We start from the raw sequence: 27095 nt of genomic DNA on the forward strand, positions 1-27095 counted from the left end.
AACCAACGACAGAAACAGAAAGCGTAAGAGAAATATGCATAGATTATAATGGTAGTTTTTCTTGCCTTCCCCCTCATTCTAGCCATATAATAAGCGAGGAGAATGTAGCTTACATAATCTTCCCAGATGAGACTCCACAGCACTACAGAGATGATACCCAAATTTCGGCAAAGGCAAAGTGAATTAAAACAATTACACAACCAAGTGAAAACTGAAGGGACAAATGTCATTTGCAATGTTTTTTGTTGGCTTTTTTTTTTAAGCTTTATGAGTGTAGAAATTATAGCTTATAAACGAAAAATCACAATCTTCACATATGGAACTATAATAGAAAAATAAATCAAATGAAACATTTATTAATAAATGAAGCCTATTTTATTATTTCAAGTGTTAATGATAAAAAAAATTTCAGCACAGCTGTTGCATTTAAAAAAGTGAAACTACATACTAAGTTTCTAGCTCAGTAAACGGATGAACCTGATGTCTCTGAATGACATAACAATTGAGCATTGTACAGTACATCTTATGAAGACCCGTAAATTAAAGGACTACTGGTTTAAAGTTAGTGATTATGAAAGAAAGTGTATTCATAGTTTCAGCTTCTTTTTTCTTCCCCGACCATCAGGTGCTCCATCCATTTTACGTTTCTGTGTCTACGAGCAAACAGAAGGGTTACTTCGCATCACAAGACTAACACGAGCATGAACTACAGACAGACACACCACAGCCCTTCGCTAGCGACTGCGGCATAGTAACAGGCATTGGCTGCTCTTGCCCAGAATATTCTTATCTCCTATTATAAAACAATACAAAATTTTAATGCTAATAATGAAATAACTTGTAATTAGCAGCAGTAAATCAATACATCAAATTTATAAAATGCCCTCTTACCAAAAGAAAGCAATAATAAAAAGTATTTTGTAAGGTTTCATAAATATCAGACATTATCCAGAAACATTATCTATTCATGATTTTATAAGCTGTACTAGTAAATAATGATAGCTTTTTTACTTTAAAAGTTTTCCTTTTACACTGCTAAGATATCGTAAGGACAATAAATCAAGTTCATCGTAAAGCTGTGAAGCCATTGCTTTACTAATGTTTCTTTAAATATTTTAAAATTATATTTCTAAATTATAATTCCCCCAAGGTCAAGTGTACACCCTTGGCATTCATGAGACATTTCTCCATAGATTTTCACAAATCCCCACATTATGGGGGTTTGTGAGACCCCCCACTACCATCATAATGTGATTTTCCCCACGATTTACAAGGGAAGGAGGAAGTCAGGAAGCCTAACTTCAATGATAGCCAAGTAATGTGCACATTCTTAAAGAGAAAAAAAATCATTAAATGCTCACACAGATATTCACGTATCTGTGACTACTTACTGAAGGCTTTGGTCCTCTCTTCTTTTTCTCCGCCTTCTCCTTTTCTTCCAGTTCCATGTTCTCTCTTTCAATCAAGGTAATCAAGGTGTTACACCTCCTCTGCAGCTCCTGAGTTGCAAACAAATTTACATGGCAAATTTATACTTTCCAACTGTAAGTTTTTATGACTAGTTTTAATATATAGGATATTATGTTATGATAATATAAAATCACACACTCCCAATACATAAAATTTTAAAAAGCAAAAGGCTGATTTTCATATACAATCCATGTTACAAGGATAAAATATTTTGTAAATATTTTGATTTCACTAAAGCCATACTACTGTGTAGTTTTCATAAACCTTTCCTTCACTTAATTAAAATAGTGAAAATGAACATCTCATAATAAATGCAACACCACTTAGTGACCGTGCTTGAGAACTGTAATTTATATCCAAACTTAAGTAATAGTGTGCATATTTGAGGGTCAAATCAATTAAAACTAACTTTAGTAAGAGGCGCACACAGTGTTTCCCTCGAAAGCACTGTCAGTGGAATTACGGTGAACAGTGTACCACATGCACCCTTCCCCATTTCAGAAAGAAGCCACGGAAGCCTATGAGGAGCAGCAGTACCTCGTCTCTCTCCAGTAACCCGTGCGGCCCTAGAAAAGACTGCAGTACAGTGTAGCCAAGTAGCAGATAACTCTGAAGGAAACAGGAGTCTATTTGAATCCTTGCTGACTAGCAGCTCCCGTCCTTACTGAGCCAAGTTGTTCTATTTTTCTTTGACAGTAAGTGATATGACACAATCACAGCAGAGTCACTGAAAATGCCATTTTATAGAACACGCCGCACCAGGCTGGGAAACACCTGCAGTACCGCCTCCTCACCAGACGCACCGAGGCACAGACGCCAGAAGGGGTTAGGAAAGGGTCCCACCTCAACTGTTTACCCTAAGGGGCCATTTGTAGCGGGACATTTCCCAAACTAGGGTTTCAGGAAACAGCAGCCCCTCTGGGAGGGTAGTGAGGAAAAAAACCTCATGTGGTCAAACATGCGAAGACTGCACACTATCCTACATCTTGCAGATCGACAATTTTAAATACACAGAAGGAAATCGTATTACAAACATAATGTTCCAACTTTGTTTATCCCAGGATGCCCCAAACCTACGACTACGGGGCTTTTGGACATTGTCATCATCTTGCAGAACATGCTAAAGTTAAAAGTTAAAGACAGTAAAGATATGTAAGAAAAAGACTGATTCATCAAAGATAAACTTTTCTGAATTTGAATTTAGGTCATTTGAGAAACAGAACTTCCAACCGAAACAGCCAGATACTGAATATAACAAAACTGAGCATTAGATCAGTACAAAACAAGGGCTTCACTACATTCAAGTAACCCGGACTCGGCATTCTTATGGGCAGATGTCCCCTACAAACTGAAGTCTGAACGGTGCAGATTTTAAACCACGATCATCACATTCAGAAGTTTAAACTGATAGTGACATTCCCTCATCCTTAGAACGTAAGTAACATAAATATCAAAAGCTAGTCCTATCACACAGAGTGTAGTTAAAAGATATGTGACATTAAAGGACAGGACCAATAAACTTAAGTTACCTATGACAGTAGCTTTTTAACTGAATGTGAACTGTTCTAAGAAGCTGATTCAACTTGTGATACTAACAATATTGTGACAAAAGTTTACCCACGATTTTCACTTAAGAAAGCAGTTGCCCGAGTCAGAGAGTGCTAAAGAGCAACGTACTCTGAGCCGTGCACCACGTCACACAAGAGGCCTGCGCACTCACCATTGCAGTCCTGGACTTCAGAAACCAGTCAAATCTGAACTGAGGCGAGTTGCGAATGCACTGTCGCAACTCATCATAAACGTTTTCTTTGTCGAATCCAAGCTTGTGAAGCATACAGATCAGAAAACGATCCTCTTCTTCAGTATAGTTTTTTCCTTTGTTGGTGCCATATGATATTCTCAGCTGATGAAAAGGTGCTTTGTACCGCCCAATCTATCAAAAGTCAGATTTTACATTGTATAAAATATAAATCCTATATAATCTATATTTCAGACTCAGCTTTAATAAAGTTAGCTCTACCATATTGTATCTCAAATCAGAACTTTCTATCCATAACACGTCAATTTGCATTATATCGCCTTTGTCCTGAAACCATTTTCATCTTTATTACTCTAAAGAGAAACAAGAGACTCAGACTTTCTGATACCATGCAGGAGAGAGCTAATTCTAATGCCTCTGACCGACGTGTATCAATTCTAATACCAAAGCGAATTCTTTGGAGAGAATATCTAGGACATTTGTTTTTCTTTGAAGAAAATTTTAATTTTAAATCATCTGTCCTTTCCTTTTTAAAAGTTTTTTTAACTCTTAAATTCACAGATAGGAGTTATTTTACTAATTGCCATATTTATTAACATGTAAAGTACCTTTGTATCGAGTGCTTTTTTGATGCTAATTCTTCTCTGAATCCTTGCCTCTCCCCTTTCGATCTGCGCCATAATCTTCTCTATGTCCTGGAGCTCGTTGCACCTCTCCCAGAACACAGCTGCGGGACCGTGAAAGTCGGACAGACGCGATGGGTGGAGGAGGGGGAGAGATATAACTTGTTAGCATAAACGCTCCCATTTTATTTGCTAAGAAATGTTTCCAGTTTTCCCAAACAATAACAGAAAGTAAATAGGTACTTATAATGTCTCAGCTTCCTTAACTTTAAAAAAAATGAGTTAAACTGGATGACTAAGTTAACTTCCAACTCTGCAGTTTCTGCTGCTCTGAAATCTAAAGCAGACTCCGCACAGCACAACCACACATGTTCACTTGACAATCCAACTGACTCAAGGAAACAGGCACGTAGTCTCCACACTCGGGCAGTTATGGAGACAGATGAAATATGAACGAAAGCGCACCATTCAGTAACCGATTCTTATTTTCTTGGCTATAGCTACCTAGCTAGGGTAAAAAAAATTAAACAATTATGCCATTTTAAAGAAGGGAATACTTTCCCACTTTTTAATAAACAGAACAAAACAGGGCTTTAAGTTGAGGCAAAATTTAGCTTATCAAAATATACGATTCACAATAGGAAAATATGAACTTTCTAGCAGTTCTCTAAAAGCCAAAGAACATTTTTTATACCTTGTAAAGTAATTAAAGAGTTACCTGAGTATTCAATAACTTCTTCTGGAGTTTTTCCTTCTACTTCTCTCGCTATATTTTCAATATCATCACGACCCCACTTCTCGTTAGCTTTGATAAACTGGTTAAAATCTCTCTTATTCCAATTGGTAAATCCCTGCAGAGCAACAGAAACAATATTGGATCACAGCACAACGAAGGTGGAAAAGAGGCTTTACATTTTATCAGTGCTTGTAAGTGTTACAGAAAATAATGTTCAGTTGCGCCTTTTATTTTTTTTAAATTAAACTCTTTTAAAGTGCTAAGTTTTCATGTACACAAATATACATTTTTATCATTACAACATACACTGCTCAGACACCCAATTAAAGCTGACTGGAAGAGAACAAGAAATGCTGTACGAAAGGTGACATTTTGCTGAGCTTTGACAGATCAGGAGTTTGCCAGGAAGAATGAAAATAGCAGTTAAAGAACAAAGACAGAAGGAGGTGGGAAAATGAAGCTTTAATGATAGGTTAAGGTCAGACTCTGAAAGGCCTAAAGGATACGAAGCAACGGAAGTCCCAAGCACAGATGCACAACTGAGAACTACAAGTCAGCAGCAACACGGAAGAGTCACAGGGAAGCTGTGATGCCAGACGAAAGGCAATCAAAATGACCCCCGCTTCACCAAGGCCTGTGCAAATCTCGAATCTCTGCAACTACTTAACTACTAGTGACAATAAAGACAGTCTTTACCCACATGCCCACACTTTATCATCTCCAATTTCTCCATTTTGAGAGCAAAAACTTATACTTCTTTGTATACCCCAACACAACCTAACACAGTACCTTACAAAATAAGTTACTAAATTTTGTGTCAATTGAAGGCTGTACCTGTGTTAGAAGCTTCTCTTTTTCTTCTAACTCTTCATCATTAAGGGGCTCAGCTTCGTCAATTTTCAGCTGTTCTTCTTTTTGTGCCTGCGCTGCATTTGGTAGGTCAGGATTTCGAGGTACCTAAAAATTATATTTTTCTATGTCACTGATCAGTAAATTTTAGAAAAAATGTGATGGACTAAATTCTTCACAAACACATGACACAACCTTTCACAAATTTTAATCCAACCATGACAGAAAACATACCAATATATTACATTTATTTATTAAGTTCAAAACAAACCAGACCAGTTATTAAAGTATTATTTGTATTACCTTGTAACCAATAGTTTTTCTGTAATATAGAATTTCTTTTTCCAATAATTCAAATAAACGTGGAGGAAAGAACTGGAAATCCTGAACATTGGGTTGTTTTGGAGGTCGAGGAGCCTAAAGAAAAAGAAATAAAGTACTGTCCATAGAGAAGAAACTATTTTGCTTTAAATCTATCTCTAATCATTTTTATTTCGTAAACCAAGACCATTAATTAACTTTCAAGCAAGTGAATGCATATTTCAATAAAACTGAAGAAAAAATATCAAATTTTAAATGCACAGACTCACAATTAATTTATTAAAAACATATAACAATTAAAAACTGATTGAGGTACACTGTTAAAAGGTCCCACAACACTGCTGGGATTATACTCTAAGAGCCCTGAAACACCAATTCAAAAGAACCTGTGCACTCCAATGTTCAAAGCAGCACAATTTTACAACAGCCAAGTGCTGGAAGCAGCCTAGGTGCCCCTCAGGAAACGAGTGCACCAAAAACCCACGGTACACTTACACAATGGGGTACTACAGAGCAGAAAGAAGGAGCTCCTCCTACCCTTCATGACGGCATGGATGGAACTGGAGAGCACTACGCTAAGTGAAATAAGCCAAGCAGTGGAAAAACAAATACCATATCATTTCACCTATAAGTGGAACCTAATCAACAAAACAAAGGAACAAAAAAGAACCAAAGACAAGGAGATAAGGAACAAACTGACAGTGACCAGAGGGGTGGTAGGAGGCAGGTAGCTGGGGGAGGGGGAGGAGGAGGGGAGGAGGAGGGGGAAGGTCAAGCCAAGAAACAAGTACAAAGGACCCATGGTCAGGACAATGGGGTGGGGATTGTCTTTGGGAGCAGGGGTTGGACAGGACAGGGGAGAGCAACAGGAGGGGGGAGAATGGGGACAACTGTAACTAAACAACAATTAAAAAATCCCACAAAACGTAATTCTCAATCTGTCTTTATTCTAATGTAAGAAAAAAAATTCACATGTCCAGTATCTTTTGAAATTTTTGTGCTGTCAACTCACCTTGGGTGCTTTAGGCTCACTGACTCGAAGAGCTTCCCTGAAATAGGCATCAACTGCATAGTTGGCTTTTCTTTCTCGCTTAGGTGGTTCGATCCACTCTGTGAACGCAATCTGGCACATGGGAAACAATTCTAATCACCACCTGTTACTATGTACAGTTGCACATCTTACATGAATACGACTCATATTGTGTGTATGATTAAGACTATTGTTTGCAAATGAAAAGATAGCTATTAAGTCCTGAATTATAAACTCTACAAAAAAAGAGACTACAACACCGTGTTCTGCATTGTGTGTGATTCACACACAGAGCAGTGTCTTATTCAACAGCCTGAGCTATTCAGTAAGTATGTTTTGGCCAAATTAATAATTCTGTTGGGTGAAAAATAATGCCACAGCATGTATGCTACAACCCAAATTAGGAGAAAAATGTAGACATGTATTTAGCCTAGAAAAGATTCAGAAGACATACATGTCTAAATGTTAACAATGAAAACACTAGATAGTATTTTTTTCTTCTACTCTGCAGATACTTTTAATTTCTCTGTAACCTCAATGATTGCTTATGAAATTTTTCTTTAATTATATCAGTCAATCATACTATGAAAAAGAAATTCTAATAAGGTGGTGACAACTTTTTTGCAATCATTTTAATTTTCAAATATCTCAAATTATTGTATACACCCCCACACAATGTATTTCTCTATCATGTATTTCACAATATTATACTAAATAGTATACAGTACTCTTCATAACATAAGCCTTTAAACCATTTCAGGCCTTATGAGCTGAAAATCTTGGCATTAAATTTAACATAAAAATAATTTAGATGTGAGTAACAGAAATGACTGGTATTTGAGACAAATTTATAACTAACACTTAAAATTCCAAGTTGCAAGCAAAATAAAGCCTTGAAGTAATTCTAAATTACCTTCTGTTTTTCTCTGTAATCTTCCCCTTCAAAGTTATAAACGCTCGACTCTGTATCCATTGTAAAGTTTCTAAGTGAGCTCTCACCCATCTTGGAGAGCTTTTCATTCATCTCTGCAGTCTAGGGAACAAAGCAAACACCTTGTTAGATTAAGAATTTAAAAAGCATGAGAATATAGTCCACGTGGATCAGGCTTCACAGCATACAAAAGCTTCTTTTTATGGAAATAACTATCTATAATTCACATAACAAATACTTCCTCGGTTTTGGTTTAAAATGGTTATGTATTAAGAACATTATCACTTAATCTGTACCTCACCTTCTTTGCACCCCGTTCCAAGATACCATCAATATCCTCGTCAGTGATCTCACTTTCCTTTGAAGCAAATACATGTGTCGCTCCATGTCTAATCATCTGAAGCATTTCATCTTTCCCAATTTTGTTCAGGTTCTGATCCACGAGTCTTCCTAAAAACAGATTATTTGGTATGTTAACTTAACCGACTTTATTTTACTGGAAACCTAGAATTCTAAATGTCAGATGTAATACTGTCACTTTGCCTCAATCATCAATCATTTCGGTTTATTCACATATGATATGTGAAAATCGAAACTGGATTATTTTTTTAAAAGTATCAACAGATGAGAACACTGTAAGCACAAGAAGTTTCTGAAAGCAGAAAGATGTTAATAGTAAACCCAGAATCTATTTAGAATGGTGAAGTACAAAAAACCTTTCCTACTGCCAAATTTTATGTAAGGACCAAAACATACATTAATTTCTGAAAACTTAATCTTAAGAACTGAAACTACTGAAAGCTTATTTTGAATACAGAAAAAACTCAGTATCAGAAAAGTTAGGTCTTAAACTGGCAAGAATTTTACCAACTCTTTAATGTGTGTTTTCAAACAAGCAGGCATCAAAACAAAAGGAAATACCACACGGAACTGTTTCCACTCCCAGGGGCCATTCACACACACTGATCCAAGGCTTCAGTACTTGTACTCCACCCCCTTGTAGTAAGTGCGTGAAAATCCAAGCTGTTTTCTGCGACTTCATGAACTACTTGTATCATGGTTTTAAGTCCATTAATAGAATGTACAACCAAACACCTGGGACTTTCAAAGTCAGAGTATACAGTAGTTCCCACTCATCCAAGAGGGGACATGTTCCAAGCCCCCAGCAGAAGCCCGAAACCACAGACAGCACCAAACCCTATGTTTACTATGTTGTTTTCCTGTAAATACATACTTATGATAAAGTTTCCATGTTTCTCTCATATTGCTGTCTCTCCGCTCCCCCTTTCCTTCCTCTTTCTCTAAAATCAATAAACATATTCTCACGTGAGGATTTAAGAAAAAGTTATGAATTGTTTATTTCTGGAACTTTCCCTTTAACGGTGCTAACTGGGGTTCACTATGGGTAACTGACACTGCATAAAATGAGACCGGGGATAAGACAGGGACTGCTGTACGCACAGCATTTTACTTTGCAGGGAAGCCTATCACAGTTGTCAAAATGTTCTTAGGCTGACGGAAACGACTTCCCTGTTGGACAGGAAGAGAGCTTTTAAGACATCAAGTGCTTCCGGGTTTTCTCGTATTTTGAAGTATGTCCCTCAGTCCCTAAGACAGCAACACAGAGCTGTGCACCCGAGGCTTGCCGTCAGACTGATGTATCTACAAATGGAATTAATGAAGCCACTAGCACAAAATTTGCCCCCCCCCAAAAAAAACTAAGTTGAAAAATGAAAAACTAAATAGATTTTCTAAATTGACAACAAGGGAATTAATATTGCTTTATTTTTTTTTTCCTTACCCAAGGACCTGCTTATTGATTTTAGACAGGGGAGATCAGAGAGGGGAAGAGAAACTTCGATCGGCTGCCTCTTGTACGTGCCCCAACAGGAGACCAAACCTGCAACCTAGGTGTGTGCCCTGATCGGGAACTGAACCCATGACCTTTTGGTTTACAGGACAATGATCCAACTGAACAACATTGGCCAGGACAGGAATTAATATTTTAATTTAAAAACAAACAAACAAACACAGTTCATAGATGAGAATAATTTAGAACAAGAACCCCATCTAAACACACAAGTAAATGTGAGGGTAAAAACCCCCCAACTCAGTCATCACATCACACACGAGTAACTTCACGCTATGGCAAGCCCTGGGAGTTCCCAGAGACACTTCACCATGTAGGTCGCGTGGTTCTTGATCCCTTGCCTGAGTCACGTCCTAGCTGTGACATTTAAATGATAAATGGTGGACAAGTGCCTTGCTTCTACCTGATTCCAAGCTCAAACTGGCATGAAAACTAAAGGAGGTAATGGTGGTAAAGTCTATACTATGTCCGGTATTACGAAAAAACAAAGAAATGTGACATTTACATGGAAATTAGAGACAGGTTGACAAAACCAAGACACATACGTGAAGTACTCGGTAAACATGTCAACAGTACACCAGTTTTACAGACAGGTAAGGAGTATATGCTCATGAGGCAGTATGAAAAGGAAAGAAAGGAATGTGGGCTTAGTGATGGAGGGTTTTTTTTTTTCCCATTTTGGCATTTTATGCATCCCATCACCAACTTTACTGTAAGCTTCACGAAAATACAAATGCCTTCCTTTGCAAAAGCTGATCTCCAGTGAGAATTTGAATCTCCCTTTAATTAATTCACAATAAAATCCCTCTTCCCTGTAGTCCTATTCATGTACTGTTTATTCCACGTCTCCCTCTAACTCAGTTATAAACTCCCTGAATCCAAGATCGGCTGTCAGCTTCATGCCCATTATCTTGTCAGCACTGAGAACAGTGCCTGGCATCTGCTGGGAGCTCAGTCAAGAGCTGCAGACTAGAAAAAGAACATAATCAGCTTCTCTGAGTTTTGTTTTTATTTCTTCAGTCCCACTAAGAATAATCAATGCAGTATTTACTACACGTAAATAATAATCACCACAGCTCTATTTAATACGCATCACACTGAATGCTGGAAATTTTATGCACATTGTCCCCTTTGATCCTTAAAAATACAAAATAGTAGTTACCTTTATCCCCATTTAGTAAGATAAAAAACAGGCTCAGATAGTATGAAAGAACTGCTAACTGGCAGAGTCCCTATTCAAATGTAAATCTTCCTAAACCCAAACCCATCTTCCTCTTAGCAAAACCAAAGCTGAGTATCTCTGCCTGCTGGCTTGATTCAGAGGATGGTGCCTAATAATGAGAATCTCCTAAATAATCCGGGGGAAAAAACATGCATCAATCCCACTGGGTAAACTGTTTAAGGTTCCGAGGCTCTCACCTTGTTGAATGACTATGGAATCCAGTCTGAGTTTCATCTCGGCACGCTCCACTATTCTCTCCTCCACAGTGTTATCAGTTATAAAGCGGAACACTCGAACTGTCTTGGTCTGTCCAATTCTGTGTGCTCGGTCCTAGGCAAATTACCATATATTCTGAATAAGTTTAAAATTCATAAAACATTTGTGTATACTGAGAAACAAATTTTATATATTCTCAAGTACAAAGCTTTTAAAAACTATGTAACAAAACTATACCTAAAAACCGATTCACAGTATGTTACTATTTCTTCAATTCTCAGTTTCTTAGTTTCAATCACATTATTTGGTTATCTCACAAGGAAAACTTTTAGAATATGAAACATACCATAGCTGCTCAATCTGTTTAACTACCAGATTAATTTTACTAGATTATGCCAAAATAAAATACACATAACATCTCTAGGCAAGAAGAAATTAGTTTTTAAATGACAGAAGTTTTAAAAAAATCTTTTTTCTTAGGTTTAAATTCAAAATGTTTTTCTGCCTAAATTAAATATGAATTTTCACTACTATGAACTCTACCAAAACAAAAATATCAGTCTTTAAAAGTTACCCAATTAACTACGGACAAGCAGTCAAATTAATGAGAATTCCATTATTCTATTTTCTGTTTAACTTCTGGGAAGTTCACAAACCACATTCCTACCAAATACTCCTGTCTAACTGATCAGTTTTCCCTAGCCACCCTTACAAAGAATATAGAAAGAAAGTGACTAAAACCAGAAATCTAACAGTTGGGTTTTTATGGTCACCAATATCATGGTCAAGTCATTAGCAGTATCCATCTTAGGAATTTTTAAGTTTCTGACTAAATCTACAGATCATAAACTTCCTCAAAAAGGGGTCTTTCTTCCCAGGCCAGAGTGATCAGTTCGTTGGGCGTCGTCCCACAACCTCCAAGGCTGTGGGTTCAATTCCTGGTCAGGACACAGGCTGAAGCTGCAGGCTCGTCCCCTCGGGGGTGTGTACTAAAGGCAACTATCAATGTTTCTCCCCCCCTTTTTCTCCCTCCCCGCCCTCTGTTTTTAAAAAGAAAAAGTCTTTCTGCTCTGGTCAGCATCTAACGTAGCAGGCAGGTTAGCAGCTCACCAAACCCATTTCCCTTTCCTCCTAGGGCACATCTATAAACAGTTCACTTATAGTCAGTTATGTGACTAGTTCTGGCCAATGAACATGGGGAACTTATAGATATGACCCATAAAAAATTTCCCTCAGCTCTCCCTCTTTCCCCTTCTGCCACCAGAAGACAGCAGGACTCCAAAGTCCTCAGATGTGGCAAAGCTGCAACATGAAAACAGAGATGGTCCCAGACTAATGATGGTTTGACTTAGGATTTCTGACTTTATGATGCCGTGAAAGTAGTATTGACTCAGTAGCAACCAGCTAGGCTAAACTATAATTTTTAATAAGTTAAATGCATTTTTGACCCTCAATATTTTAAACTTATGATGGGATTATGTCCCAAGAACCCAACCCCACTGTGAGCCGAAGAGCATCTGTATACTGACTTAGAGAGAAGATCGCCTGCAAAATCGCCACTCAACTATCAAGGCAGAGCCAAGTAGCATTCTACTGGGTTAGATCACCGGCACGTGCAGAGTGTTCATTAGCTTGCTCTATAAAAAATCTGTAAGCACAGAGTAAGTGTATTTGTTACCTCTTACCATAGCCTGGAGATCTACTTGGGGATTCCAATCCGAATCATATAAAATTACTACATCAGCAGTAGCAAGATTGATGCCAAGACCACCAGCACGTGTGCTTAACATGAAAACAAACTTTGTGCTGTTTGGTTCATTAAATGCATTGATGGACTCCTACAGACACAAAATAAAACAAGTGTCAGACGATGGTTTTACCTAATTTTTTTTATCTCCCCTCCCTGGACTTTACTCACTTGTCTCTCATCATGGGGCGTCTGCCCATCCAGTCTGCAGTACTCGTAATTTCTCCACATGCAATAATCTTCCAAAATGTCCAACACCCTTGTCATCTGACTGAAGATTAGTACTCGTGAGCCTGTCGGTGAACATAACAGCACGCTATCAGAAGCTTCAACAGTGAGAAAAACTTCTTTAAAATTTAAAGTTAACCAGAACCAACACTAACCTATTACCCCTTAGTTTTAAGTCACCTAGTTGATTACAAGAAAAACTGTCCTCGTACATTACTTTATTATCCAAGTCAATCATTCCTCATGCTTTTCCCATTGTGACATACATAAAAAAGAGGAATATTTAACAGCACACTAAATAAAATAGAAAACAGTATTTGAAATAGAAATAATACGTGTCTGGCCTAGAAGGTCTTACCACCCCAAAGCCTTAAATCATTATATTTTGATCACACATACATTTAAAAATGACCTTCTACCACCGCACGGCCCTTCCACGTGCACGGCCCTGCGTACTGCACCCCCCCGCCCAACACCGGCACTCTTCACCCAGTGCTGAAGACCCTCCCCAGACTGAAGGGCCATAAATGAGTGCCTCACATCCCCACCGAGAGCCCTCCACTCATCTGCCATCACTCAGATCATTCAACTGCCTTCCACTGCTTCAGCCAGTTGGACAACGCCTTCCATAGAATGTATGAAGACAAAAGGATCATTTTGAAAGAACGATTATGAAATTCCCTGGGCTGATAATGTGCTGGTGTCCCACCTTCCACAACACCAAATGCACACAAGGATGTTCAATAGTCTCCATTTTCCTTGCAGAACTTATTGCAGCTTTCATTAACATCTGAGTATTGCCATTCCTCCCCAGCAATTCTTTTAATTATTTCGCTTTCAAAGTAATTAAACTTCACCTTCTAAACCATTTTAGAAAGTACATTTCTACAAAAACGTATAAAAAGGAAAAATAAAACCAATCCACTAACAACTTTTACTGTATTTTTCATAGTCAACATCCTGTAGGAGGGTCATCTAGTGGTAAAACTATCATTCTTATGAAGATACAGAGAAACACAAATGGAAAAATCCAAAATTTGAGAGGAGACAAGCAGATATAGCACAAATAAAAACCAAGTTTTGCCATGAGTTTATTATTGTTGGAACTGGCTCCATACTAAGTTTGCTCTACCCTCATGTAATTTAATATGCCACTACACATACCACATATTCACTTTGATATAAAACGCCCACATGCTGTAAATAAAACTGCTTTGGACCTGTGCACATAATATTTAACTAAATAACTGAAACCAATACCACAAGCACATCACCACTGTCTACCAAAACATCTGGGAACTGCGCAGAGGTGGGGAGAACATTCTTGGCATCTTGTAACAAAAAGTTGGTTTCTGGGAAAGCATATATGAGATCTGTCCAGAAAAATCCAGCCATTATGAATATAACAAGGACAGCTTGTGCAACATTAATGTAACGTTGCAGCCCAGAAGAGTGAACTGGAATGCACGTGTGAACAAAGATGACTTCACTGTACTAGTCAGTGGGGGCAATAAACACCATGGAGTGAGCATGTGTACTGTGTGGCCATCATGTTCAAAATGACTAAGTAAGGAGAGCAACGAATCTACACCAAATTTTGCATTATATTTGAACATTCCTCCGAGGGAACTATTCAGATTAGAAGGCCGCAACTATGGGCAACTGGTGACTGGCAGCTTCGACACAATAACACACTCATTCATACATCACATCTCATGCAGTTTTTTTGGCAAAACATCAAATCACCCAGATGACTCAGCTCCCCTACAGCCCAGATTTGGTGCCCTGCGACTTCTGACTTTCCCCAAAACTAAAATCACCCTTGAAAGGGATGAGATTTCAGACCATTGATGAGTTTCAGGGAAATACAACAGGGCAGCTGATGGTGACTGGGAGAACTATGTGAGGTCCCAAGGTGCCTACTTTGAAGGGGACGGAGATGTCCTTGTCCTATGTACAATGTTTCTTGCATCTTCTTCAATAAATGTTTCTATTTTTCATATTACATGAGCTGGATACCTTCTGGACAGGCTTGTATAATACGAGAATTCGTCCCCCTCAATCCAGAGAATGTGGCTGACCTAATTTCTAAAAGATTTTAAGGCCTATAATTTGGAGAAAGGTGGAACTCAGACAGAAGTTCTAAAATATTTTACATTTCAACTTAGGGAAATGACAGGTATCTTTTCAAAGTGTTGTCAGAACTTTAAAAAAGTTATCATTACTTAATTTGATACCAGTAATATAGATACCTTGCTCTTTTAACTTAGGAAGCAGCTTGTCTAACACCACCATCTTGCCACTGTTGGTCACTAGGTGCATGTCTGTTGTGTAAGGTGGGCCGGGCTCAGCTCCGTCGAAGAGATAGGGATGATTACAGCACTTCCTTAGCTGCATCAGGATGTTCAGTAACCTCATTTTGTCCATCTTCCCTGCGGAGTTGAGTATGTCTATATCCTTCATTAATATCCGAGTATACCTGTTGAGAAGACAAGTATCTTAAAAGGTCTCAAATGTTCTCTCCTCAGTCCCTGTCACCTTACACACTCCATCCCCTTCCCCATCTCAACCCCAAAACACCTGTATAAACAACCCATCGACTTCTAAGGTGTGGTTAGGCATTTACCATACATAATCTCTTTCTTTTTCCTGCTGTTTTTCTTTATTGCCCTCAATGTTCTAATGTTCACACTTATGCTTTAGACCTTGAGGACCAACACAGTATACACTTACCTTGGGATAAATTAAAACAGCATGATACTACATTTTTAAAAAATTATTAAATATAATTTGTATGTTTTAAACATAATTTTGTTTTGTAGTCTGTTCCAGCAGGAGTGTGTCACTATTTACTATTCATTGTAGCTAGTATAGGCTTTGGGTAAGAACACTAATCTGAGGAAGAAGAATCAGGAGAGGTAAAATGTAATGATAAGTGTAAGATAAATACAACATGACTTAAGTATAAATAGAAGTATATGGGATAGGGCAATGAAGCTCCAGCCATAGGCCAGATGGTAGAAAGTCTTGACTATACACTAGGAATTTAGACATTCCCTGCAAAAAAGAACAATCTGCCTCAACACCAAAGTTTCAGAACCTTGAAACCTCTGAATAAAATCTTAAATAATCTACACAACCTATGCTTAACAACTCCACTTATGGGACACAAAATATTTAAAGGTGGTCCTTCCAATCACAATTACAATTCTATTGTAAAGTTTACCAGTATGTTTAACTAAAAAAAGATGTCTTCCTTAAGCACTGACTCGTTTAAGTTCTGTATTTTAGAGCCATACAAGATCAGTCTAGTATCTTTGCTACCCTGTAAAAACCTTTCAAGTTTTAAGAACATTTAAGATGGTCTGCCTTCTATGATGGTTCTTTCCCAAATAACACACCCATTTCTTTAGATTATAGCCTTTCATCCCCTGGCTGGTGTGGCTCAGTGGGGCGAGCGCTGGCCTGTGAAGCCAAAGGTTGCAGGTTCTGTGCTCGGTCAGGGCACATGCTTGAGTGGCGGGCCACGTCCCTGTCTGGGGTGTGTGAGAGGCGTCTAACCCACTGATGCTTCTCTCGCACATCAGTGTTTCTCGGGGATCTCTCCCCTCCCCCACCTCCTCTCTCCAAAAAATAAAATCTTAAAACATATAAACAGACAATAAAGTATTCATATTATAAAAAATAAATTACAGCCTTTCAGTATGTTTCCCAACGAATCCAGCCCCTTGTGTAAATTCCTATCAGTATTAAGGACAGAACTGAATATACTTGAGATATGGTATAACCAGCAAAGAACAGGGTAGCTATGTATTTCCTGACTTTGAACACTATACTTATATTAATATGCGCCACCGTTACAGCATCTCTGCATCTACTTCACATTGTTGATTCATGTTGAGCTACCACAAAATAAATGACTAAAAATTAATACTAAGTCAGAGGTTTCTAGCACTTCGAATTTCATATACCCATAAAACTTAGGCAAGGAAAGGAAGAAACATACAAGGGTTTTCAAGTATTTTAAATTTGTCCTATGTAGGTATTTAAACATAGCTACCATGTATCATCACCATTTGCAAAAAGACATTTTATCCTGCCTAAAATAAGACATCAACATGGAATGGAATCTTTTGTTTAAAGATTTTATTTATTTATTTTTAGAGAGAGGGAAAGGGAAGGAGAAAGAGAGGGAGAGAAACATCAGTGTGTGGTTACCTCTCACGTGCCCTGACTGGGAATCAAACTGGCAACCCCTTGGTTCATAGATCCGTGGCTCAATGCACTGAGCTGCACCAGCCAGGGCCAGGAATGGAATCTTTTCTATTAATTAAGTAAATGTAGTTTTGCGGAATAAAATAAGGCACTGAATTTTTCTGTTTGTACAAATAATCTGTAACTTCATCAGACTATCAGTAATCCATACAATCCAACATTTATGACCTACCAAGTTAACCGTACGTATGTCTCACATCTGTGCAGCTTCCTTTTTGAAAAGCTCAAGCAGAGGGCTGTCTATTGTATCCCAATAAATATCAAGTTCAACCGTCAGATTCCTAAACCTGTCATCCTGATTCTATCATCTAATAGTTCCGTACATTTGACCGGCAAGCCCTATGTTGTATGACCAGAAAACTCTTCAGGCAGAGTTCAATTCAGCAAACAGAAATTCCTGGAAGTTACAAATTAGGAAAGTATACAAATGAAAATTAGTAAAGAATCAATAGTGATTATTACATACCATTCCCTCTGCATTTTGCTGAGACCCACATAGATTTTTACTTCCTTCTTTGGAGGTAAACTCTTTTCAACATCAGCCTTAATTCGACGAAGGAGGAATGGACGCAAAACCTTAAGAGTAAAACAAACAACAAAAAAAAGGAGATGACCTTATCTGTAACTTTAGTTAATTTCAGGATCTCAAAATTACCTATTAATCATATAGGAAAGAAATTTATCTGCTTAAATATGTTAGTTTTAGGACTTCTCCTTTCATATATACAATAATTTTTTTAAATTTTACTTTAATCATTGTTCAAGTACATTCTTCTGTCCTTTACTCCCATTCCAGCCCACCCACCCATCCCTCCCCACCTCCCTCCCATTTCTACCCACCCCCCAGTTTTGTCCATGTGTCCTTTATACTTGTTCCTGTAAACCCTTCTCATTCTCCCCTGAAATTCCCTCCCCTCTCCCCTCTTATTAGTGAGTTCCTGAAGGGTAATACAAGGGCATATAACTCACACTATTAATTTATAAGGGCCTAACTAACAGTTACGCTGTACATATGAAACTAATATAATACTGAATGTCAACTGGAATTTAAAGAAAATATTTTATAAAGAAGTGAAATACAAGTTGGAAAAACGTTAGAAAGGTCAGATCATGGGAGGGGGACTATGCCCCTGTAACATCTGTAATTATGGACATTTTTGGCTATCCCACATTGGGGCTTGTCACAGGCATCTACTGTACAAGTGCCAGGGCACTGCTAAACAGGGCAACCACCTTCCCCCTCCTGAAAGAATTATCCAGACCTAAGTGTCAGTAGTTGAGAACTCCAGTTAGGTCATGAAAGGCCTTATGCCTTGCTTACAAGGTCTGGCTTTATCCCGCTGGCCAGGATTTCTTAATCTGGGGGTCTAGAGAAATTCCTCTATCTACCAACTTTCACTTACAAATCTTCACAGGAACACCAAAGCTATAATTCACAGCAAAAGATACCAACTCTGCTCACAATGCACTGTTAGGAGTTGCTCACACATAGTCACTGGATTTAAAAACAGATAGAGCCCTGACCAGTGTGGTTCAGTGGGTTGGACATCGTCCCACAAAGTGAATCGTCACTGGTTAGATTCCCATTCAGGGCACATGCCTGGGTTGCAGGCTGGCCGGCCCTGGTTGGGTACGTGAGGGAGGCAACCGATCAATGTATCTCATTGATGTTTCTCTCCCTCTCTTTCTCCTTCCCTTCCCCTCTCTCTAAAATAGTAACAATAAAATAGAACAGATGGAGCTTTAGCCTTTCAGAATGGGACCTGTTTGATTCTTCTAAAGAATGTAAATGGAACTAACCTTTGGAAGCTTGCCTATGTTAATCCTTATGCAGCTCTTCTTTCCCCCCACTTACTTTTTCTTAACCCTAAGGGACTACCTTTTCCTGTCATTAATCCAGGACTGCTTGCCAGGCTCTAACACTAAAACCCCCATGCACCACTCCTCACCCCTGTTACTAAGATCAGTTAAGTGGCAGGATTCAAGCAGACCTGATTCTGAAGCCACTATGCTCCTTTGTTAACGGGAGTACAATCCACTAGTTTAAATCTCTACCATTACCCCCACTGGAAACCTGCTTTAATCTCCTGTAGACACTCACCATATGAAGCCTCTCAACCAGCTTCTGATCCCCAAGGCAATTGTTTGTATCAAACCAGGAATCAAAGTCCTAGATGAACAAATAAAAAATACCCTAAGATCAGAGATATTATTAACTGCAAATATCCTGTCATGCTAGCTATAACAATGAGTTCTAGAACTGTTTGATACTTGAGTTGTAAACCACAAAAATCATTCAGTTCAATCCTTTTCATATGTATATTGTCATTAACAATTAACTTTATAACTCATTTGAGAATCATATCACTTCCCAACATTTTTCTAAAACACATCAAGATGATAATTTTCAGTGAAAATAGAAAGCAAGTTTTATAGAGATAACTAGAAAATTAATATTCTTGAAAAATATCCTTCCTCAGTTCCAGAAAAAGATTCAAAATTAGAAGCACTTTACAGTTTGTTTTCTAAGACAGCTCAGGTTACTCAAATACAAGGTTTCCAGAACGTCAATTTCAATTAAATCTACTAAAAGTGAAATTAAGATTACTAACATTTCATTAGTGTTTGGGTAGGATTTAAACAAGTTAGTTTTCCTTATCTCTTCAGTATATTTACTATATATGTATTTTCTAAGTTAGTAAACAGAATCTTAAAATTCACTGTATTAACTAAAAAAAAATCTTTAACAGAAATGATTCATTGTCAATACAGTAAGAAAAAAGAAATCACCTCAGACAAAAGTGTGCACGTGCCCGACTAAAGAAACTTTTTGAGACTGAAAATGTCTTTGAAAAACACAAATTTCTCTGTTCTTTTAAAATGTTCCTTAACATACCAACCCAAAATTAACACCTAAGAACTTATTTGAATAAACGTACTAATGTAGAACTTTTCAAAGATTCCCTCTCTCTCCTTCCCTCCAGGCATGGGGAAAAAAAGGTTCAAAATGAACTCTGGTCAGGCAAAAATCTGAAATTACTAACAGCATAAACTCTTGGCATAAATATTATATTCGTAGGAACAACCAACTGTTCAAATAGCTAATTAACCATTTCACTGCAAATAATCTATAAAGGCAATGGTCAGGTTCTACGTTTGTTAGAACACACAAAACAATGGCTAGGCAGATTTCACCAAATTTGAAGGCTGTCTTTGGGAATTTTAGATCCCACCTTTGGGAGCTAACACACAGGCAAGTAGAGGCCGAAAATTCACTTGGGAAAATCCCGGAGCAGCACCTTAAGAACACAAGCAGCCCACCCACAACCACTGAAACAAAGTCAGGTCAACATGATCACCCGTTGGGAACACAAATGCATGACATTGCAAAGAGAGAAAACAATGACATAAAATGAAATTTAAAATAAAAGGCACAAAAGTAAATTTTCAGGATGCATAAAAAGCGTATTAGGTTACACCAGGCCAACTTTGTAAAAACACAAAAAATTAATGATTTTCTCAAGCAGCGCTGAAAAGCAGGCCAATTCTATTACAAGAAAGTGTATAGCATTTAAACAAAAATACCATGATTTTAAATGAGAACAATCAGAAATACTTACATCAGCTGAATTAAAAACATCTGGTAACAAAAAATTAAGAAGTGACCAGAGCTCGTGCAAGTTGTTTTGAAGGGGTGTCCCAGTCAGTAATAGTCGATTTGTAGTCTTGAATTCCCTCACTATTTCTGACAGCTGAAAGAACCAAAGTCATCATTATGATACTCTACATACTGATCACATAACAGCACAAATAATTTTCACATCTAAGTGTCAAATTACCTTAGATTTTTCATTTTTGATCCTGTGAGCTTCATCTATAACTAAGTACCTCCAATTGAATTTTTTGAAAACAGACTTCTCTTTAATAAGCATTTCATAGGATGTTACACATACATCCCATTCTCCTGGTAATAAAACATCTCTGACAAAAGCAGCCTGTGTAGCAAGACAAAATAAAAAAAAATTACACACACACACACACCCCCCTCATGCAGACATAAACTATACACTAAATTTGTGGATGACAAGTAATCTAATAAATAAAAGGTGTGAGAATATTAAAAAGGGCTAGAGTTACCTATATTATGCAAGCATCTAGAACCAGCTTCTTATCACTAAAGTTAACTTCATTAACCATTTAAGTGTTGGAGCCATTTAGTAAAAAATAATTGACAAAATTCAACAGACTCTTAAAGTGGTTTCTTTCTTCGATTCCACTAGGTCCTGAAATTCTTAGGAGACAGGTTCAGGCAAGGGAGTGGGGCGGCTCTGCAGTTCTGACGTACAGTGGACTGGACTGAAGGACAGTCTGCAGTAAGCATTTAATACCGTATTTATGCATGTACTGAGACACTGCTATTACTATTCTCATTTTACAAGAGAGGAAAGTGAAGCAACAATGGCTAAACAACTGGGCTCTAAAACACAAAAACCAAATTGGTAACCTGAAATACTCAAAGCATCTATAAAGGGAGAGAAAAATTTATAATCATCACTGATAGCTGAATGATAGGAAAAAACAATTCAGTACATAATCTTTAAATACAGCTTGAGTTCGTTTTTAAAATGAGCTTTATATTTTTAATAGTATTATTTCCATTTCATCTTCTAAAAGGATGTGTCAATGGTTCCACATTTTAACTTACTTCCATAGCTATCATACCAACTCACCAAATTACTGCAATTGACTTAGACTACCTTTCAAAACGGTTTTATGACTAGTACCATTATAAGCATCAATCTAAAAATCTGGCTCCTTAAATTTTCAACCACTTCACTCGTCGTCTTTTAAAAACAAAACAAAACAAAAAAACGCTGCTAGAACGAGACAGACTTTGATCTTAAACACCTACTCCCAAAAGCAGGAGAAATAAACTAAATTCGTATAGCTCTCTAGAGTCTGCAGCTCCTTTTCCCCAGTATGATTCTTAACCACCAAGACAATACCACACTTGCAAACTACTACTACCTGTGAAGACCATGTTTATTTCTGGACCCCAGGTCTTTTATGCCTCCTCCAGCTGTCCCCCTCTGCCAAACTACATTCAAATTCTTTTAATATCCAAAATGTTAGAAACTTACTCTTTGTTCTTTATCTCCTATCAAACAAACAGACCTAAGTGTTGGTACCCATCTCTTGAATTCACTCATCCAGTTGTGTAATGTAGACTTAGGAACCAAAACCATATGAGGGCCAGGAATGTTTCTATAGTGTTTCATGTACCCAAGAAGAGAAATTGTTTGAAGAGTCTTTCCCAGGCCCTGAAAGATTTCAGAATAACCACAAAGTAATTAAAAACAAAACAGACACATATTTATACTTCCTGACATATACATTTAAAAGTTGTTTTTAATAGATAATAAATGGCAAAATTTGGTACATGTCAAGTTTATGAGTATTATGTCATTTAATCTTGGTAAGTCTATGGAGGAGGTACTATCTTACCATCCCAATAAGGCCAGAATTTTAAGTAACTTTTCCAAGGTCACCTAGCACAGCTGGAACTGAAATCCATTTCTTTTGATTCCATCCTATCTCCAAGCAATTAACTTTCAGCACTCCTAGTATATGAAAATGTTTTTAAACATTCACTACATAACAAGTAAACAGGAAGAGAAAATGTTTTATGAGACAGAACTGTACAAACCTCCACCCTGGGAAAAATATTTATTCATAATAAATTAAACACTAAATGACCTCACCTGTTTTTTTATAGAAGTGAGGAGAAATAAACAAATCATTATGTTACAAGTCAACCAAAAGTATGTTTCTCAAAATGTATTTTTAAAACTACATTACTTTCATAGATAAACTCCTCATAATTGAGTTACAGATTCCACTTACACACTTAAAGCAAGCTGCTTCTATCAGTCTGAGAGGAAATTAGTTTGCTACCAGTTCTAGATTGTAATCAACAAAGCTAGGTTATACAGTCTTCACTTTTACAAATTTAATGGCATAAAATATTTACATGACAAAGTATGACCTTCTTAAAAACTACTGACCACATACCATTTCATCTGCAAGGATGCCATTGATGCCATTCTCATACAAAGAAATGAGCCAGTTTAATCCTCGAACTTGATAATCTCTTAGTTTACCCCACTTTACATCTAAGAACAAAAGAAAAAACACAATGCACATTTTAAAGACAAAAAATATAAGTAGCCAATACCTTGCATCTGATACTCAGAGTTTGACTTGGGCCTACATGGGCTAACTGACTTTCTTTACTAGGTTTTAGAATGGGAAATTTGCAAGTTCCAATATGGCAAGCCCCTAAAGGTAGCTGCTGTGGTAGGAACAGATGAATATGAAAGATGATAATCGCGTGCAGGCAACATGACTGTAGACAGAAACCCACCACACCCACAGGAGCTCAGTTCCTCTCTTCCCAGGTACTGGTCCTGGAGACTCTGGACGCTATTTCCTTTTTAATGTCATCACAAATGTTCCTGACCCAAACAGAGGTTCTCTGAAACTTTTGTATCTCCTTCAGGGTTTACTACATATCGCCCCACCCCACCCCCAACAATTATCAAGTATATACATCACAATCACTTGATTTTATTTTTTAAATTAGTACTTTGGTATTCCATCTTCTTCTGAAAAACACTTCTTTAGGGTGAAAACCTAACCAATGGTGGGAAAGCCAGTTACAATGTAGGAATGTGAGAAAGAAATAGCCCAAAAATGGAAACTGAGTACTCCACAGTCCCTCCCCCCCCCTTCCAAAAAGTGAAGATACACTTTTTCTAACCAGATCCTGGTCTTGACTAAGTTTAATTTGCTAAGAATTCACGTTAACAGCAATTAAAAAACAAATCCAAATAGTATGTCCTGTATTGACATTTATTTTTATGTATGTGTGTACACATATATATTTTTTTGCTCACAAGTACTATGATCACACAAACTGGTCATCAGGTGAGAGACGAAGGTGGGAAACATGCCAGGCTTCAGTAAAGACAAATGGAAGTTTCTGTGCCGCTGGACAAATCAAGATTATATAATACAGGCAAAACAAACCTGATTAGCCACGTTTTCTTTCGGACAAAACCACTAGTAACAAATTTCAGAAAACATTTTTAAACAAATCAATACAAAATCATAAGATGTATAAGAGAAGTCTTCATCAAGCACCTTTACACGTGACTTTTCTTACCTCAGACAAATATAAGGTAAAATTATTTCAAATTGTACTGTTCATGCAGACAAGAATAAACACAATGGCGTTTTATGTCCCCCCTTTGAAATGCAGCACCACTACCACTATCACTAACACACTGTCATTTCTGTCAAAAATGTGGTGTATTTCACAATCGACAAATTTCAAAAGATTACTAAAAACTCCCTTAATAAATTATAGCCAAGAAAAACCCAAAACATTAACCAAAGGCTGTCTCAAAAGGGAAATGGTCTAAAAAATCAAGTAATTAAATATGTATAACATACATGAAGGAGAGTCTTCAAATCGAGTACAAACATTGGTTGCTTTGGAGCTTTCTGTTAATAGTTCTTCATCCTCCTCTTGCTCTGTTCTACGGTGTCGGTAGCTGTCAAATTTAAAATAAAATCAAGTGATATGAGTTTTGGCTTTAATTTTAACTAGCTATTACTATACCAACGTTGACAGGTTGACTGACCAAGACCCCACATAGTAATTTTTTAACAGGCATCTAAGTTAAGATTAAGAAAGTGAACCACAGAAATATAGAATAAATTTAAACCTGCAATGTTTTACATGCTTTTCCAAAACAGAGAACTCTTTACTTTTAAGGAAATATGCAGCCAGTAAAGCCTCATAATTTGTATTTCCAAGTTATCTTTTTAAGTATTTTTGCCAGAAAAGATACTATCCCATAAATCACATTTTAAAAACTATAATTCTAACCCAAAAGCTGAAGAATATTCAGAACAGACACTTAGGAGCTTAAACAATGATTCTTAATCAGCAATTCATCAGAATTACTCAACTTTTTAAATACACAATCCCAGATTTGACATCCCTAGAGGGTCACATACATCCCTTCAAAAACTAATTTTCTTAAGTTGTACTGCCAGATTTCTTAATCCTAGATTAGTAAAACTACTTATTCCCCGATCCTGAAGCATCCAATTTTATAGCTTTATACAATCAACAAACATTTTCTTAAGTCTGAAACAATGTAAATACATCCAAAGTACAAAGTCTTCTCATGAAGTTTTGAAGGTGTTAAATAATAGCGCTCCAGTTATATACCGGGGCAGGGAGGTGGGAGGCAAAAATCCCAGAATTTATTTTAGAACTGTGTATTTTTTCTTACATGTTTAAACTTCAGTCACCTTCAAAGTACTCTCCATTTGATACAATACACTTATCGAGATTTTTTTCCCCACTGTTCAAAACAGTTTTTGAACTCATCGATTTTGATGCCTTTTAGTGCTTCTGCTGTTTTGTTTCACCTCTTCTGTGTTGGCAAAACATTCCTTTCAGGACTTTTTTCACCCAGGGTAACAAAGTTGTTCTGGGCAAAATCCGGTGACTAGAGGGGTGGGGCAAATACCATTTTTTGGGTTAAAAACTGCTGAACACTCAGCGTAGTGTGGGCAGATGTGCTCCTAACTCACCCACCATGAAATGGGCAAACATGCTGAAAGAGTCTTGAGAAAAAACTCACTACCAGCTAAGGCTCCTAGAACACTCATGTCGTGAGGGAGGCCGGTGCTACAAGGGGCCTCTCCGCCCAAAGATGACACCGGTTTCTTCGGGTTCCCCACCCAGACAATGGGTAAGGAGTAAGACATATGGGATGAGGGAAAACACAAATAAAATGAGGTCTTATGTTTATGTTTTTGATAATTCCTTCAAGACACAGATGATACTTCTCATGTTTCTGTAAATTGTGTAGTAAATTTAAGATGGTTGACACCAGTTTGTAATTTCCTTTTACATAAACTTGAGAATTTTCATTGCTTATCACACTTCGTTTTTCACATGGTCATTCAGGAAGGTAAGACTGCCCTAAATCTATTAATTGTGACAAATTAAACATCTTAAGTTACCAACTAGCTCAAAAATTGTAAAATAATTTATAAGTTTAATATGTTAGAGTTATTTTACACATTTTGAACAACCTCCTAGGGGTGGCATACAACTTCACACATCAATTTATATAAAGACAACTAAGTATGTAACACAATTTTAAACAAATTGTTGTGGCATAAATCATTACACCATGCCACAGACCAGCAAAGACTAAAGAGTAATATCCTTGATACAGGTATGTGGTTTGGGAGAGACCACAGCACACAACAAGTATGACCTAAATTCAAACGTGGATTATTATTTCCATGTGATGTTAAAAAAGAGCACTTAACCTCTGCATTTGTTTCCTGCCAAGGAATGGCATGACATTTGAATTCCCTGCTTGGTATACTTGTTGTAATCCACAAACTGTATATTGCTATAATAAAGAAGGCATTATAGGTATTTTATTTATTTATGCACGGAGAACTACATTCTGCTCAAACCAACTGAGGCCAAGTAAATAACAGAACTAAAGCAATTTTTCAAATAAAATGCATAAACTACTACTCACTCGCCAACTGACAGCAAGTTCTGTTTCTCATCCTTCTTTATTCGTGGGCGCCCTGGTTTCATCTTCAAAGGTGAGGTTGGAGTCTTCTGAGCAGCCGGCTGAATGAAATGTGCAAACAGCTCTGTCTGCTTTAATAAATACTCAAATCTATTTGCTCGGTCAGTTTGCTGCAAAAAA

The 27095-nt window shown here is 37.4% G+C and overlaps 1 protein-coding gene across 2 annotated transcripts in view; it reads right to left on the reverse strand.

Moving 5' to 3' along the window:
- Window positions 1-356: 356 nt before the first annotated feature.
- The window catches only part of SMARCA5 (SWI/SNF related, matrix associated, actin dependent regulator of chromatin, subfamily a, member 5), a 34234-nt gene continuing 7495 nt past the window's right edge, over window positions 357-27095 (reverse strand). For both annotated transcript variants that reach the window (XM_045831142.1, XM_045831141.1), the window contains exons 4-25: window positions 26919-27085; window positions 24793-24893; window positions 23350-23450; window positions 22419-22598; window positions 21117-21272; window positions 20898-21029; window positions 19379-19447; window positions 17744-17853; window positions 15255-15481; window positions 12946-13067; window positions 12713-12865; window positions 11009-11141; window positions 8021-8169; window positions 7702-7821; window positions 6771-6881; window positions 5741-5854; window positions 5423-5545; window positions 4571-4703; window positions 3838-3956; window positions 3191-3403; window positions 1392-1499; window positions 357-653 (exon numbers count right to left, since the gene is read on the reverse strand). In XM_045831142.1, coding sequence (XP_045687098.1) covers window positions 588-653; window positions 1392-1499; window positions 3191-3403; window positions 3838-3956; window positions 4571-4703; window positions 5423-5545; window positions 5741-5854; window positions 6771-6881; window positions 7702-7821; window positions 8021-8169; window positions 11009-11141; window positions 12713-12865; window positions 12946-13067; window positions 15255-15481; window positions 17744-17853; window positions 19379-19447; window positions 20898-21029; window positions 21117-21272; window positions 22419-22598; window positions 23350-23450; window positions 24793-24893; window positions 26919-27085 — 2907 coding nt within the window. In that variant the 3' untranslated portion in view covers window positions 357-587. The remainder of the gene's footprint in view (window positions 654-1391; window positions 1500-3190; window positions 3404-3837; window positions 3957-4570; window positions 4704-5422; window positions 5546-5740; window positions 5855-6770; window positions 6882-7701; window positions 7822-8020; window positions 8170-11008; window positions 11142-12712; window positions 12866-12945; window positions 13068-15254; window positions 15482-17743; window positions 17854-19378; window positions 19448-20897; window positions 21030-21116; window positions 21273-22418; window positions 22599-23349; window positions 23451-24792; window positions 24894-26918; window positions 27086-27095) is intronic.

This window comes from Phyllostomus hastatus, unplaced genomic scaffold, assembly GCF_019186645.2.
Source record: "Phyllostomus hastatus isolate PE091 unplaced genomic scaffold, TTU_PhHast_1.1 phas_contig_159, whole genome shotgun sequence".
In the NCBI taxonomy this organism is placed as follows: domain Eukaryota; kingdom Metazoa; phylum Chordata; class Mammalia; order Chiroptera; family Phyllostomidae; genus Phyllostomus; species Phyllostomus hastatus.